General features: G+C 49.9%; 2 protein-coding genes across 2 annotated transcripts in view; both read right to left on the reverse strand.

Moving 5' to 3' along the window:
• CTSB (cathepsin B) overlaps positions 1-15,192 on the reverse strand; it is a 131,641-nt gene that overhangs the window by 24,179 nt on the left and 92,270 nt on the right. The gene's annotated exons all lie outside the window — the stretch shown is intronic.
• On the reverse strand, positions 7,281-8,813 carry DEFB125 (defensin beta 125). Its single transcript, XM_075750386.1, has 2 exons — positions 8,659-8,813; positions 7,281-7,536 (listed from the first exon to the last, which is right to left on the reverse strand). Exons 1-2 carry the CDS (start codon positions 8,717-8,719, stop codon positions 7,415-7,417), a joined length of 183 nt encoding a protein of 60 aa, XP_075606501.1. The 5' UTR covers positions 8,720-8,813; the 3' UTR covers positions 7,281-7,414.

A 15,192-nucleotide genomic window follows, 5' to 3' on the forward strand; every position in this document is an offset into this window, starting at 1 on the left:
AAGGCAGTTTCCCACAGCAAGCCTTTACTGACCTCCCTTTTGCTGGTACGCTGGCTCAGGCAGGCTCAGCCCAGAAAATAAACACTGATTTTTTTTTTTTTTGATTCAGCATTTCTGTTACTGTCTGGGAGGAGCATCCGGCACCAGGGACATTTCTGGGCTGGTGCAACACCCCTGTGAAAGCGAACACTGCTGGTAGCAGTTTTGCTGTGTGTGGGGCTAAATGAGTCAAAAAGATCTGGTTTAGTCACGGGATTTGTCAAGGAGAACAAACCATCAGGGGAACCCTCTTCTCTGTTCCTCCCACAGCTCGTGCAAATGATTTCACCAGCTAATCAGTGCATGGTTGAATGTTAATTTGGGAGCTATCTCCTTCCAGAAATGTATCACTGGGGTCAGCCAGCAATGCCCGATGTGATTTTGGCAAATCAATGACATGGACGCTTCCGACTCTCTGTATCACCCCCGCTTATGGAGGGAAGAGGGAACCCTGGTTTTGCTCATGGTTGTTTTGCACGCTGTGGAATTGGGTCTGCAGCTTCATAACCTCTTGCTGAGTGGTTGCCCGATCCAAGCCAGGATGCGCCCACAAGGATGGGGTTCCAGGTTTTCCCAGCTAATGGAGGAGCTTCCCCACATCCTTCAAAACAAGCACATCTGTGTACTCACTGCCCTGTGGGGAAAAGGAAAAGAGATGAAAGGAGAGGAAAGGAGAAGGATGTCCACTGATACCTCTTGAGCTCAAGGGACAGTCCCAGGCACAGGGAGCAGAGCTTCCAGCTTCAGGTAAGGTGACCCTTGGGGACAGCTCACATAGACACATGGGCATAGCAGGTTGAAAAATACAACCTTTTCAAAGAAACAGGGTTGCTCTTTTGCTATACACGAGAGCTGGCTTCTTTCCGTTCCTGATGGCGTGTGGTGGTTTGCCCTCTGACACTTGGCCAATATATTACTGTCTGGTTGCTAGTTCCTTGTGCCGTTGTGTCTTGGTCCATGCAAGTTTGTCCATGCTTAATCTGTGTTCTCTAGTCCATGACCTCAGGACTTGGGGCCCTTACCTCCAGTACCATTAGCTCACCTTCCTTCCTTGGTGTAGATACCATCCCTCCAGAGCAGGTTGTCCCCACTTTGGTGACCTACAGCCTGTGAAGACAGAGAACAGCAAATAGAAGTGCAAGGAGCACCTGGGCAAGGAAACAACTTGAGGTGTCTGTGACCTCTGGCAGGTCACCCCTGAAGTCCAGGTGGACTGCTTATCTGCTGGATGGTCAGGTTTGGAAGACCTTCTGAGGGTCTAGGGAAAACTCTTCACCCCTTCCGTTACCTGGATGGTGAAAGGGCAATCTGGCAGAAGTCTTCTGTTCTCAAGAGCAGCACAACATTGACATGGATGCATTGTGCTTATGCACAGATAATAGAGAATTTAAAAAAAAAAAAAGAAAAGAAGAAAAAAGAAGGCACCTTCTCCTTCCCCACCCTACTGCAGGATATTTGTTGGCCTTATAACACCACCTTCCTTCACAAACCTCATTTATTGATGTAAGGATGACCACTGCCCTCATGAGAGCATTACTGCTGCAGACTCATCCATGAGAAACCCACCCGTCTCTGTCCCATGCTCACGTCACAGAAGGTCTCCACACATATTCTGAGACTCAGTTTTATCTCAGGATGGTTCAGCTGGTGGCTCGGGGGCTGGCAATGGTTAGTGGGATGATTCTGCCTGTCTCTGAAGGCATTTTGAAGGCTTTCACCACATGGATCTGGTGAGTGACAGGGCTGTAGTGGGGGCTGATAACTGGATTAACCTGAGCCAAAATTGCTTCTGCCTACACTCAGCAGGACCTTGGTTCATCCCCCACTGTGTCAGCTCACAAAATGCAAGGGACCCTTTTCCAGCCTGTGCTTAACCCACCGCAGTCTGTCACCCTCCAGGGGACTCTGCTAACAAACTGTGCTTGAAGACCATCATCTCCCAGCAGACAGCAGCTCCCCAAGGAACAGGCAGCCTGGGAGTGATGATGCTGATGGTGAAACCTCCCGTGGATCACAGAAGCACAGCTGCCACCTCCCCACACCAGCTACCAGAAGTAATCACATCACTGAACAGAACAAAACATGCACATTGTTCCCCTGCTGTGTGTTCTCATGTGTTTCCTCTCCCATGTGGTCAGTGTCAGGAGATGTCTGGTGCTCAGATAGGGCTGCTCCTCATCTGTGGACCATACATTAAAAGATTATATTGCCATCCAGCCCCATCCTTGGAAACACCAGCCTGGAGAGTCCATAATGCACTTAATGGGCATCACACTGCTTGGTGGGGCAAGTCCATAGCTGTCCTCCTTGGGGAGGTAAACCTACTCACATGCCAGCAAGGGGGACCTCAGCTTCACCTCTGCCTGGGGAGATGACTCCTTTGGGCAATTACCTCCCCATGGCCCAGAGACAGCATTGCCAAACTTCTTGCCTTGAAGCAAAACCAGGGCAGCCCTGTCTCAGGCTTTCCCTGGAAGCAGCAGCTTGGTGGGAAATGTTATTTAATCTATGTTTTTTAATCTCAGGAACCATGTTTTATTTGAGGTGGCTGCTGCAAAGGGCTGCCATGGACCAAGCAGATACCCAGCAGAAGCCTTCCCGTCATCTGGCTGCAGATTTGGTTTTGTCCCTGCATCTCCTGTAGCTTCACAAAGCTCGTTGTTTCCTGGTGCCCCAGGACCATGGCATCAGGTCCTCTAGGCTGTGGATGGACTGCCAGGCTTGAAGAACCATGCCTTACTTCTGCTCCCTCTGTCTTCTCTGGGCAAAGACTGAGAAAGCCAGGTTTTAGGCTATGCTCTGCCAAACAGTGTTGTGGGCCAAGCCCCTGTCTTCCCAGGCTTGATAAAAGTGACCCCTGCAAAAACCCAGCAAGATGCAATGTGCAGTTGACAACTGCAGCCCCAGAGGTGGGGTCCCAGTTGCTGTCTGTGTCTGATACAGCTGAGCTTTTTGCTGTATAAATATCTTTCCTGCTGGCTGGAGCTTCCCCCAGTCCTGGGAAGGATCAGTCTGACACCAAGGAGAGGTCATACCCCTTGGGGTCCTGCTAGCCCAGCCAACATCCTTGCAGAAGGTCTCACCATTTGTATGTACACCCATATGAATCAAGAGATATGTTTTCAGGAAGAGTTTTTTAGGATCTTACCCAAGGAATTTAGGACTGTCTCTGCTGGGCCAGCAGGCCATAGGTCTGACACAACTGCTTTGCCAACACATTCCTCCAAAACCCCATTTTTCCTCTCTTTCTTTCATAGCTTTGAGGAGCATGGAGAGGGTGAAGGATGAGGTAGGTAGGCATTCGTGCCCGTGCACCTCCCCTCCTTCCCCCATCCTCCTCCCCATCACCTCTCCCCAGCCCTTTCCCCTCTTCTCAGCAACGATAAGCTCGCCGATGGAAAAAATGTTGTCACACATATCTCACTTCCAGTGTGTGGGAGTCACTGATAGCAGCACGAAGATCTGGAAAATAAAGCCTCCTGACAGCTTTCATGTCTGTCCCAGGCGCAGGGACCTGGTCCTGGAGGAAGGGGCAAGTGCTTGGGGGCTTGGGGAAGGGTCCTGCAAGCAGTGGCCCTGAGGAGGAGGATGGAGAGGGGAAAGGGCTCATTCACCCTCCCTCATCTGGGGTGCAAAGCCTTTCCCCCACACTTTCCCCAAATTTAGCATCACCTCTCATCCCCAGGGTGTCTCCGAACCAAGAGATACAAACTTTTGGCTGCAGGTGGCTTTGCCAGCACACTGTGGAGCAGCCTGGCAGCTTCTCGCCGCTGTGTTTGTTTTGGAGCATCCCCACCGGTCAGCACTCCCACCCTGGGGAGAGAGGGGCTGCATTGCTCCAGTGCTGCTGTTCTTCCCGGTGGGGCTGCCGAAATCACCCAGAACACCTCGCCAGGAGGGTGAAGTCATTTATTTACGCCTAGAAAAAAATGTACTTTATTACACAGCCTCTGAGACGTTAGGGCTGACCGACTGCCAGGCTTTCACTCTGACGTGGACAGCCGAGGTCAGCACAGGGCAGTCCCAGCGGCTGCATCTTTTCTGAGTCCCCTTGTAGGGGCGTGCAAACAGGACATCGATTTATTCATGTAAAACACGTACCAAGGTTTTGCTGGCAGAGGTTCATTTGACCGACAGAAGTGTCTCCACCGTGGTGGGTCACCCTGGGCTCCGTTCGCCATCCACAGAGATAAGAAAACCCTTGTAAGACATAATTTCTTGCTGCACAGAGCCTGTTCCTCTGGCTCTCAAGGGATCTCTGGAGGCCAAGGGGATGGAGCCTTTGCTTTGTAGATGTTCAAGTCCCTTACCCGATGCAAGGGCTTGGCTCTGCCTGAGATGAGAGGAGCTCTTCTGAAACAGGGCTGAGGTGTGAAAGGGTCCCTGAAGGTGACCCTGAATTTGTAGCATTTTTAGGTTTTCAGTATTTATTTTCTCACTGTAACTATAACAAGAGAGAATGATTTTTACAGAAAATCTTATTTTTTTCCAAGCCAAAAAAAAAAATTAATTTTATAAATTTTCCAGCTGGAAAGAGAACCACTCAGTGTTTACTTTTCTGCCCCATGCCTCAGGGGCTGTAGTTCCTCTCCCCAAAGTCTCCATTTTCCTCTAGACCACTGGTCTCCAAAGTGGGGTGTGAGCAGGACAATCCATTGGGGTGGGGGAAGAAATTATTTTTTGTACCATTCATAAATAATATAAAATAAAATAAAAATATTGAAAGACCAGTGCTGTAGGGAACTGTCTGTCTCCTCGGGCTGCAGCTCAAGGAGGCTTTTCCCTCTCAAGGGCAAGTGTTGTAGGAGATAGGAAGCATGGTTTGTTTCTGGGTTTAGCCAAAAATATTTCATTCTTTTCTGATCAAACTACATTTCTGGGGAAGAGAAAAGAAGAGGGGGTAGCATTAGGGGGTATTGGTGTTTTATGGAGAATGAAGATTTTCCATTCGAAAGTTTGGGAAAAATTGCCAGAAACATTTAGAGGAGGACCAATGCTCCATCTCAAAACCATTTACATGGCAAATTTGCAGCCAGCCCTGCTTGAGATCAGTCCCGACCCCAAGCTTTGGGTATGAGGCAGATGGATTCACCTCCCTCCCTCTGCCCTGGCCTCCTCCTTTGATGGCAAGGCGGGGGTGTCTTTCAACCCTTTGCAGATGGTCACAGAAGATTTTCCAGGTTGCCTGCCCGGGATGCGAGAGGTTAAACTCTCAAAGCTGGGCAGCAGCACGGCCCTTGACTCCAGCCGGGCTGCAGCACAGAGGCGCTTTCTTCTGCGTGGCGGCTGATAGCCGGCTCCATCCTGCTGGGAGCAATTTCCCTCTGCAGCTCCTGCCAGCGAGCACACACGCACACACAGGCACACACAGAGACACGTATCCATGTGCACACCCAGGCGTGCATGCTTCTCACAAGGTTCACATTCAGGGGCTCTCCACCTCCTTTTCCTTGCAACCCCAGCAGCCTGTCCCCGGGATGTCATCCTGCCCCTGATAAGGTGCAGAGGCGGCTGCGAAAGGAAGGCTACCAGTTGCTCCCGGCGCCAGGCTGGGTAGAGGCAGACATGTCTAACCCTTGCCTCCTCCAGCAGCGGCCAAAAACAGATGACATCACTCCCTCGTCCTCCGTCCCCCCCTCCCCAGCATCCCTATCAGCCCCACGGAGAGGTGTCTGCATGGAGGAGCGAGGAGGAAGAGGGAAGGCGGGGGGGGGGAGAAGGTCAGGGAAAAGGAGAGAAGACGAAGGCTGGAGCTGGAAGTTGGTTACTTTGGCAAGAAGACAAAGTTCTGCAAAACTTCACTGGCCAGACTTCAAAAAGGTGGAAAAACTGGAGGCTCGTTTCTGGCAGGTCTTGTTATCAAGGGGAGCCTTATCTGCTTGATGGGACTGATGGCTCGAGCGAGCCGGAGTGGCTGCTAACCTCTGGCTGAGCTTTCCGAGGTCCCCGAGGAGCCGGACCGTCACTCAACAGAGAGGAGCAGCATCCAGGAGAGGGGACCGTGTGAAGGCACTGCGCCGTGCTTGCAGCCTGCGGAGCGAGAGGAGCAAGGACGAGGGTATCCCCAGCTCAGGAGCGCACGGGAGCCCAGTCCCTTGCTGGTTTAACCCACAGTGATAGGAGGAGTGGGGGAATCTCTCCCTGCTCAGAGTCCAGACAGAGGTAGGACAGATCTCCACCGGGTGTCAACCGGCACAGTTGAGTCACTGGTTTTACTGGTTTCCCTCTGTTTCCTCCAGGACAAGACTAGTCCCTCTGCAGTAGACAGCAGAGTGGGTTTAGGTTAAAGCCAGGTGTGTAGCTGGGGGTTTTGCAGTTCAAGGAAGCTTTTGGGTGGGAATTTTGGCCACCTCATTGCTTGCATGTCCCATATACCACACTGGGTGTTTTCCAGAGATGAACCTTCCAACTTTTCTCTCAAGGAGACTTTAATATCTTTCCATGCCCTCTCTCTCTCCTCACACCTCCAAGACATCTCTCTTCTTGCTCACCCTACATCACCTGCTTTCCTAGATGAGAACCTACTCCTGGGATCCTGGTCCAGAGCACATTGTGGTGGGCAATTCCCCTTCCTTCTTAGTGCCACAGCTGAAATAGAAGAGTTTATTCTCTTTCACATCCCAGAACACTTTGTATGGATGAGGCATGACTGAAACTGTCGACAGGCTTTTGGTCTGTGCCAGATGTCCCTCCTCCAGATGCAACCCTGGCATGGCTCAATGCAAGCCAGATTCGATGTGAAGTTCCTCACATGCAGAGGTGGGGCAGATGCAGAGCACACCACACTCTCTGTGTGACCATTCTGCCCACGGGAGTGGGATTTCTCCATCTCACCCACCTTTACCTTGTCTCAGAGGTGGATAACATGAGCCATCTGCCCAGGTTCACTCTGTTGTTATGGGGAAGGAAGAGGGTAAATCATACCTCTGTCTTGGATCCATCTCCTTGAAGAGGATGGACCCTGCTGTGGTCTCTTCTATAGACGGAACAAGAGGCAGAGGTCAATAAAGGCTGTGACAGAGACAGTGATAAAAGTGTGAGCTAGAAGAGAGGCTTCATAATGGCATGGACAAGCCCAGAAGATCCCTCTCTTGCTACAACCCTGGAAGGGCACGGGTGTCCCCTTGGTCCTGTGCAGATGTTTCGGATACCCCAGTGCATCTCAAGCAGCATCAAACCCCAAGCGTTAGGCAAGATGGTCCATCTCAGAGGGAAACACAGCTGCACTGTGAACCCAGAAGAACATATAAAACCAACAGGTTTATTGGTGATGGACAAACCGAGCTGCAGGTGTAGGTGCAGAGGTGTCCAAGAGCAGCTCCTACATACAGCTGTGGTCGCAGGGTCTCTGGGGTCCGTCCCAGCGTGGCCGCTCTCATCGGCAGCAGCGCAGGCGGCCGTTGCTGCAGCTCCCTTCCCAGCGCTCCATGTGGAAGCAAAGCCTCCGGCAGTGACCACGGTTACTTCTGCACTGCTGGCTGTCCGAAAGGCCTCTTGCTGCAGGGGGAAAGGGGACAGGAGACCTCCTTAGGGAGGGGGGACCTGCAAACCCACCTGGAGACCCACTAGTGTCACTGGCTGTGCAACAGAATGCTTGCAGCTGGCAATGAGGAAATTCAGCTGGCTTCATGGAGAAGGTGAGATATGCTCGGGAGGAGCACCTCCCTCCAGCAAGCCTCTTAACAGCCTAGGCGAGATGGCTTGGGTTGGCTAAGTTAGGCTGATGAGTTAGGTGAGGTGGATCCCTTGGGCAACATCAAAAGGCGGAGAGGTGTCTTTTTTTGGAACAGGTGGTTTATCTATTGGTTTGTTTGGGATTTTTTTAATGGTTGTTGGTTTCTTGGTGTTTCAGGTTTTTTTATTTGGTTGGGTTTTTTTAAAAATCTTTCTGTTTTGATAAAAAGGATATGTGCTGCTTCTCTTTACACACAGCAGGAACACCAAGTTTGGGGTTTCTGGAAAGATACACTGGTGGGTATCCACCATCAGTGGAGTGGGCAAACCCTTCTCTCTCTTTCCTTTATCCCTAGGACTTCAGATAACTAAATGGGAGCATAAACAGGGTAAGCAAATAAATCTCCTCTTCTTGGTCATCAGGTTTGGTTTTTGTGAATGTTAGTGACCTTACGGCTGAATGAAACCTGAATTCTTAACATATATATATATATATATATACAAGCAGCCAGTGAAAAAGCCCAGCCAGGGAAGATTTTTCTATTAAAACAGAATCCCAGAAGAAAACAGACAGACAAAACAATAAACTAGCAGTCTTTCCCCCCACCTTTTTCCCCTGAAAGACACTTTTTTGATTTCCTGGGTTTCTCCTTGTTTTGTGGAGGATGAGGCTTGGTTCCTGGTCAGGAGCAGAGCTCAGGCTCCTGTCTTAGGCTCAGCATTTCTGGTTGAGTTTGGAGAGGATGGAGAGGACACCTGCATCCAGGAACTTCATGGAGACCATTTCAGAAGACATTTGTTCCTTGGAAGCAAGAGTCAGGTCAGTCTTGACTTGACTTGGTTTGACTTGAGAGCCCTGTCTTGTCCTTTACTACCTCGGGGTAGGAACCTGTCTTTTCTCTCTCCACAGTCCTGCAGAAACCCCTGTGAGTATTTTGTCCTTACCGGGAACGTCCTGGAGGAGGAGAATGACAATGACTGCAAAGAGCAGCTGGAGGATCCTCATGGCTGAACGTGGGTGGAGGTTCCACCACGAGGAGGAGTGAAGGGCCGTAAAGAGACGGAGAAGAGGAAAATCCTGGATTTATAGTGCCCGGGGGGTTGTGTAATGCTCCTGGAGCAGAGGGAACTTTGCCAATCTCAGATGCATTTCAACATGACAGCAAACAGTTTCACTGGGATGTGCCCACTCTCGGACACACTATGTTATAGGGGGGAAAAAAAAAGAAAAGGAAAAAAAAAGCAAAAGCAAAAGAACAAAAAAAAGCAGGGTTTTGTCAACAAATTACACTGAGCACTGGGGAGTCTGCTACTGGTTGCTGCTGGAGACAGGATGTTGGTGCTGACCCAGTCTGGCTCTTCTTGTGTTTGTAGGATCAAGCATGTGATGTTAAAATCCCATCCAAGTGTTTCCAGTATCAATTTTCTTTTATTACTTCCAGCTTCCATTCTCTGTGTTTAACGCTGACACAGTCAAGCATGAAAAAATCCAAAGTCTCCTCCTCAGCACTCCCCAACATACAAAGTTGGCTTGAAAATCATGGGATCCTTGAAAATCAGAGGTCTGTTTGTATTTCCCAACTTCTAGGCTGCAAAGAGTCTGTGTGCTAACATTTTGTTTACAACTACCAGGAAAAAAATGGCAATTTAGAATCTTATTCATTTATGCACTTATTAAATGAGAAAGCTGGGATACGTCCTTGTAATTATCAGGAGTAGGAGCGTTAGGAAAGTTTGTGCATTACAGCTTTCCAAGAATGCTGGCAGGCTCTCTGGTTTGTACTAGTTCTCCAGGTCCATTCCAGGAAATCAGTAGAGGTGGGACCTGAGTTTCAACTCTGGCAAACAACACAAAGCAAATAACGAACAGAAATCTCCCCCAACCAACAACAAATAGAGGAAGAGGAAATAGAAACTGCACAAAGGTTTCTTTTTACAGCAACGATGCAATGGAGGGCATCACCAAGTCTTCCATTTTCCCTTTATAAGTCACCTTGATGGCTTTTTATTTGCAGGCTGGGTGCCAGGTAGTGCTGGAAAATGTAAAAGCGACGGCCTTCAGGCTGCTTGAACAGAACAAGGATCACCTTCATCAAACAGTGCAGATAAGGCGCCCTTCACCAGCTGGACTTTGGATCACAGGACACTGAGCATTTAAACAGGGTGTCGTGCAAACTGGCCACACACAACCTGGGGAAAGAAAATGAGTCTGTAACCCTATCTGCAGGAGGGATGGTTGCAAGGATGTGTGTTAGAGCCTCTCTACAAGTGTTGGTGCTTTGCATATCTGGTGGTACTGCTTGGTGCAGTGGGTGGAAGACCATAACCCACCCTGTACCTCTGAGGATCGACATCTCCAATGTGGGAGATGGTGCAATGGGGCTGGGGCAGAGTTTATCTAGCAAAAATGAGATTGCGGCTCTTGAGCTACAACCTGAGCAGGGAGGAACATGTGGATGTTCATATGAGTGTCTTGCTCTGCGTATGTGACCTGATGTGCCTGAACATGTGTGTGCAGGCGGCTTAATGCACTCCAGGGAGGAGGTTTAGCACGGAGCCAGAGTACCACATGGCTGTGGTGTTCCCAATGATGGAAGGCAAAACGCCATCTTTTATCTCTAGCTCAGCTGCTCTCCCTTGGTGGGAGCAGCACCATCTCAGCGGATGAGCTGTGTCTGGAACTTTTTGAATGCTGCAGGCTCCACAGGGGAAGGCACAAAGGTGGTCAGGATGCGTCGTCCACACCACTGTAAATCCCTGTTCTGCAGCTGCGGTGCATGGGTTGAGTTGCAGAACGTGCCTTGGGAAAGAGAGTTAAAAACAGACAATACCAACATAAACCAGATTTCCCCAAGAAATCAGGGGTAGGAAGTCTCTGTCCCCTGGGCAATTGCTCGGACAGCAGCTGGGCTTGCTCCCTCCACCATGGTCCTTACGCCATGTTGGCTGCAGCCTCTGATGAGCCTACTGGGGCTGGTCCAGCAGCCTCACGCCCTTCCCTGCTCCCCAACCTGCCACCAGATGTTTTTTTTCACAGCCCACCATGCACAAAGGCTCATCTGTGCTCAGCGACACGCAACATAGAAATAGGTCCTGGGCAGGTCAGAGGTTTTAAGGCTGGGGAGGGGCCAAGTCAATCTGTATCCGCCCCATGGCCCCAAATGGGAGGGATGTCTTCACTGATTTCATCTGCCTTCGGTCTAGGACCTGAGCAGCCTGATTTTCAACATGCAGCCTGGCAGCATTTATGCCAGCAGGAGCAAATCCTTTGGTGATTGAACCCTTGCCAGCATGCGATGCCGTGTCTACCTTCCCCTCCCACCTCTGGCTTTTTACCAAACCTCGAGCCAAGCAAGCACTGATAGACCTCCGCAATTCAGCCCATGAAGAAATGACCGTGGGCTCAGCTCTGGGCTCATCTCTGGCCCAGAAACCCTCCATGGCCGTGCGCAGTCTTTCGATACAGCCCCAGACCACACGATCATCCACCTCCTGCCTGTAACAGCGGCCATATGGGGAGGCCTGAATTAGAGTTAGCACATCTCTGGTATTTATCTCAACTTTTCTCCTGCTCTCAGGCTATTTTCTGGTATGTGGAGAGAAGTTTTACATGGCAATATCCTTCAACAAGTAGTTTTCATGAGTGTGCAGCCAGTTGCATAAAGTAACATTTTGGTTTTCGTTTGGTTTAGATGTGTCTCTCAGCAGCTTCCTAATAGTTCTTGTGCATGATGAGAGCACAAACAGTCAGACCTTGTTCACCCTCAGCATGTTTCAGCAGACTTTCCCGATCCTCTAGACTTCTGCCATACCCCCCTAAACCACCCAACGCCAGTCCTGCTTTGCAAAAGATGCTTCTGGACTCAACTTTTGTCCAGCAGGTTCTGCCATGGCTCCTGCCCACTCCCCAGGTTCCCCACGAGCCCAGGGGGGATATTTGTGGATAATCCCCAAACCCTATGCACGTGCAGACCTACAGCATCATATATATCCCTTAAAACCCATAAGTCTTCAGGCTCATCAGATGTCTAAGTGCTCACTGAAGTTTGTGAAGATCTAGCACTCGTGTCAGTCACCTAAACAGGCATCTGTTAGCATTTGGGATGCTCTGGGGTAATAAAGACACCCACACCAGGCTGGTAGGTGTGACACCAGATCTATGAGCCCTTCTGCTGTGGCAGCTGGAGGTCTGGACCAATACGCTGGACATCTCAAACACATCTGGTACCTAGTGGGCGAACCACATCACACTGGTTACATTGGCAGCTAGACTTCATGCCGGCCTTGTCCTGCACCATGCTCCACTTCACCTGTGAAACCTGCTATGTTCCCAGTCTCACAGCCTGCTGCAGCTTATTTGCTTGCTGAGTAGAAAAAGATTTCAATTTAAATGGTCTGAATCTGCAAATCCCTCATTGCTCCTCATTTTTTTGGCAAAAAAATGCACACACTCCTCATGTCTGAACATCTAAGCTCTCCCCGCCAGCCGCATGGCCACATCCAGACGTCTACTATGAATGGTCCCTGGAACGTGCCCACCTCCAAAGGAGCAGTTTGGCAAAGTGCTGGTTTGCCAAGGCCAAAACTGTGCCAGGGATAATGCTAATGGTTTAATAGCATGGGTGAGTATCTGCTAATGTCTGAGCCTCACGTGATTTGATTTACTCTCGTAGATACAGCCTCTGAATCCAGACCCATTTTAAGTTCCTATCATGTCTCTGGAGCTGGGCTGTGGTAGGGTGGTGATATCTCCCACTCCACCGGAGGTGGAAGAGCAGCTGTGTGAGTGGGCTGAATACGACCCCCTTTCTCCTGCATGGGGATGAAGGGAGAGCCCGGCACGCAGGTGGTTGCATTGGTTTGCATGGGATTGCTGGGGATCTAAGGGGCTTGCCCAAGGCTATGACATCTCGGCTTCCCCGAGCAGCAGCCCATCTGACCACCGCTCTGCTCCTGATTTCACAGCTCCGTTACAATGGCATTTTTAGGGCAGAAGCGGAGGATTTCATCTCTGTCTGTATCTCTCTGCCAAACAAACACTGGCCTGTTGCCTGGGAACAGCAAACAAATTCCAGCAAGAGGGACGTCCATGCCGTGCTTTGATGAACTAACATCTCCAGTTATTCAAAAGGCTTGTGCGGGTCAACAGACTAGGCATGAAGGTAGGGCTCTACCCTGGCTGTCTATATGGCTGCAAAGACCCCAATTATACCTCCCAAGATGTCTGGATGGTTTCTGGGTCTCCCTTAGGAGATGGTATAGGACTCTTAGGGTACTACTGAACAACCCCTATTTTGCAGCCTTCTGAGCTCTGTCAGGTACAGGTAGCTGGAGGTAAAAGCTCAACCTAGCCTTTCCAACAAAAATCCTCTTCCTCATTTGGCTTTCTCCCATGAGGGCAAAAACTTAATGTCTTTTCAGAGTGGACTGCTAGCCTGATTTATTTCTCACCAGCCTGCATATCTTAAGGGATGGTAGACTTCACCTTCTCATTTCATCTGCTACTCCGGCTTCCACCTTCACTTGCCTCTACTCTGACATGCAATCCTGCAGATAAAGGGTTGGATTCAGATGAACTCCAGTGACTACATGTGGCTCTGGGAAATGGTCCCAGTTGGGCAGGACCACTGGTCATGGGTGGAAGTCCTGTGGCAAAGGGTCACACTGGGGATGACTTTTACCAAGTGCCTCAAACAATGAATATTTTTTGGCTTTTGGATATAAAGGGTTGGAAAATGGTGTTTGATGGCTTGTAGGAGTGTGGTCTCATGGTGAATGCAAACAGCTCTGTGCTGAGTGGATGAACATGGTCACTCGGCCAGAGGAGTTTAGTGATTCCTCCTCCCTGGGGTTACGGGATACACCAATCTGGGGGTAATTAATTTGAGCAGCATTCACTATCATGCACTAACACAAAAGCATGTCATACTGATGTTCAAATAACTCCTCATGAGCTGTGCTGGTGGCTGGGTGCTCTGCCCCAGGCGAGTTAATGGGTCAAGAAACCACATCAAGAGACAGTTGTGTAGGGTTGAGGGACTGGAGGGTGCCATTGTCCACCCTCCACCATGTCCTCAGTGCTTTCTTTCTCCTCCCTCTGGGTCAGACCAGGTAGCTGAAAGGGAAATCAGTTCATCTTGTTCATCAGGCAGAAACGATGATGGAGTTTTGATGCTTTGTTGTTGTTGTTGGGTTGTGTTTTGGGTTTTTTTAGGGTTATTTCCAACCAGATCGTCAAGCAAGGGAGCACACAGCCAGGGGCGAGTGGGACCTTGCCTTTTAGCAGTATTTACATTACTGCCAGAAGGATGATGTTGTCTACAAACTGTCTGAGCATTTCCACCTTCCCTGATTGAAATTTGGCTGACCAACAGGTTCAAAATATGGGGGGAGGCAGAAGGACCAGCAATCTGCAGGGATATTTACAAGGTGAGCTGCATGAGCCCATACGTTTCATTTTCTTAGGAAACCAGGGTATAAATATGGTGGCCAAGTGTCCCCCAGATAAGGAGCACGAATCATGAACTTTGTGGACGGATGTGAGAAATAAACTGTTTGATTTGGAAAGGCGCCTTGATTCAAAGCCTGCCTGTGCTATACTCGTACATCAGTGTGCGTCGGAGAGTCGGGCTGGATCTGGGGAGGAATTTGGCTCTAGGTTCAGCCCCGTCTCTGTTTTCAGCAGCGGTTCCCAAGTCAACAGCAGGCTCTGGATAATCCGGCTCTCCTGGTGGTTCATCCAACTGCAGGGGATCTCCAGGGGACCACTGGCGTCTCCCTGCGTGTGTTAGTGTCCTGGACTGTGTTATGATGACCTGAAGAGAATAGCTGGGCTGCTCATGGGAGAATGGAGTCGTTTGGATGAATGAATTGTTGGACCTCTGGTGATGGGTCCTGACCCTGGTGAGGTCAATGGGAATTTTCCTGTTTGATTCATCACAGCAAGAATTTCATCTCCCAGGGAGGACTTTTCCCTGGCTCTGACCAACGCCTCAGCTAATTGGCATAGCTCTCTCATTGCATCATTGTTTTCTTGCTTTCACAGACATGATTGACCCAGAGACAAATATTTTACCTGGAAAGGGAGACCGAGAGCTAACTGACAAAGGCAGCGGGGTGGCAAAATTTCATGCTGAAAAAATACAGAAGGGCTGAGAGTGAATTTGGACAGCTAATGGGTTTAGACTGATGCAGCTCATAGGCAGAAAGCTGTTTGTTAGGTGCAAACAGGCTAATTGCTTTGTGATTATTGCTGGGTGATTACAGAGGAAAGGAGGAGCACCAGAAATGTAGTCCACGGACGAGGAGAGCAGCCTGTCAAAGGCAGTAGTACACAACTTTCAGATCCCTTCCCCACCACGTTTAAAACAAGCAAGCCTGGGTTCTTCTTTGGTCTTGCTGCATTGTGGAAGAGGGGTGAACCCAGAACATCCCCACTGGGTTTTGCATTTTCTGGTCTAGGTGGTGGCTGATGGACAG

Source organism: Balearica regulorum, chromosome 3 (assembly GCF_011004875.1).
Source record: "Balearica regulorum gibbericeps isolate bBalReg1 chromosome 3, bBalReg1.pri, whole genome shotgun sequence".
Taxonomy (NCBI): domain Eukaryota; kingdom Metazoa; phylum Chordata; class Aves; order Gruiformes; family Gruidae; genus Balearica; species Balearica regulorum.

Excerpts from the sequence above, each read along its gene's own strand:
- DEFB125 (XM_075750386.1), bottom strand. The coding sequence starts at position 8,719 with ATGAGGATCCTCCAGCTGCTCTTTGCAGTCATTGTCATTCTCCTCCTC. Across the intron at positions 7,537-8,658 it reads CCTCCTCCAGGACGTTCCCG|CAAGAGGCCTTTCGGACAGC; the intron begins GTAAGGACAAAA and ends TTCCCCCTGCAG.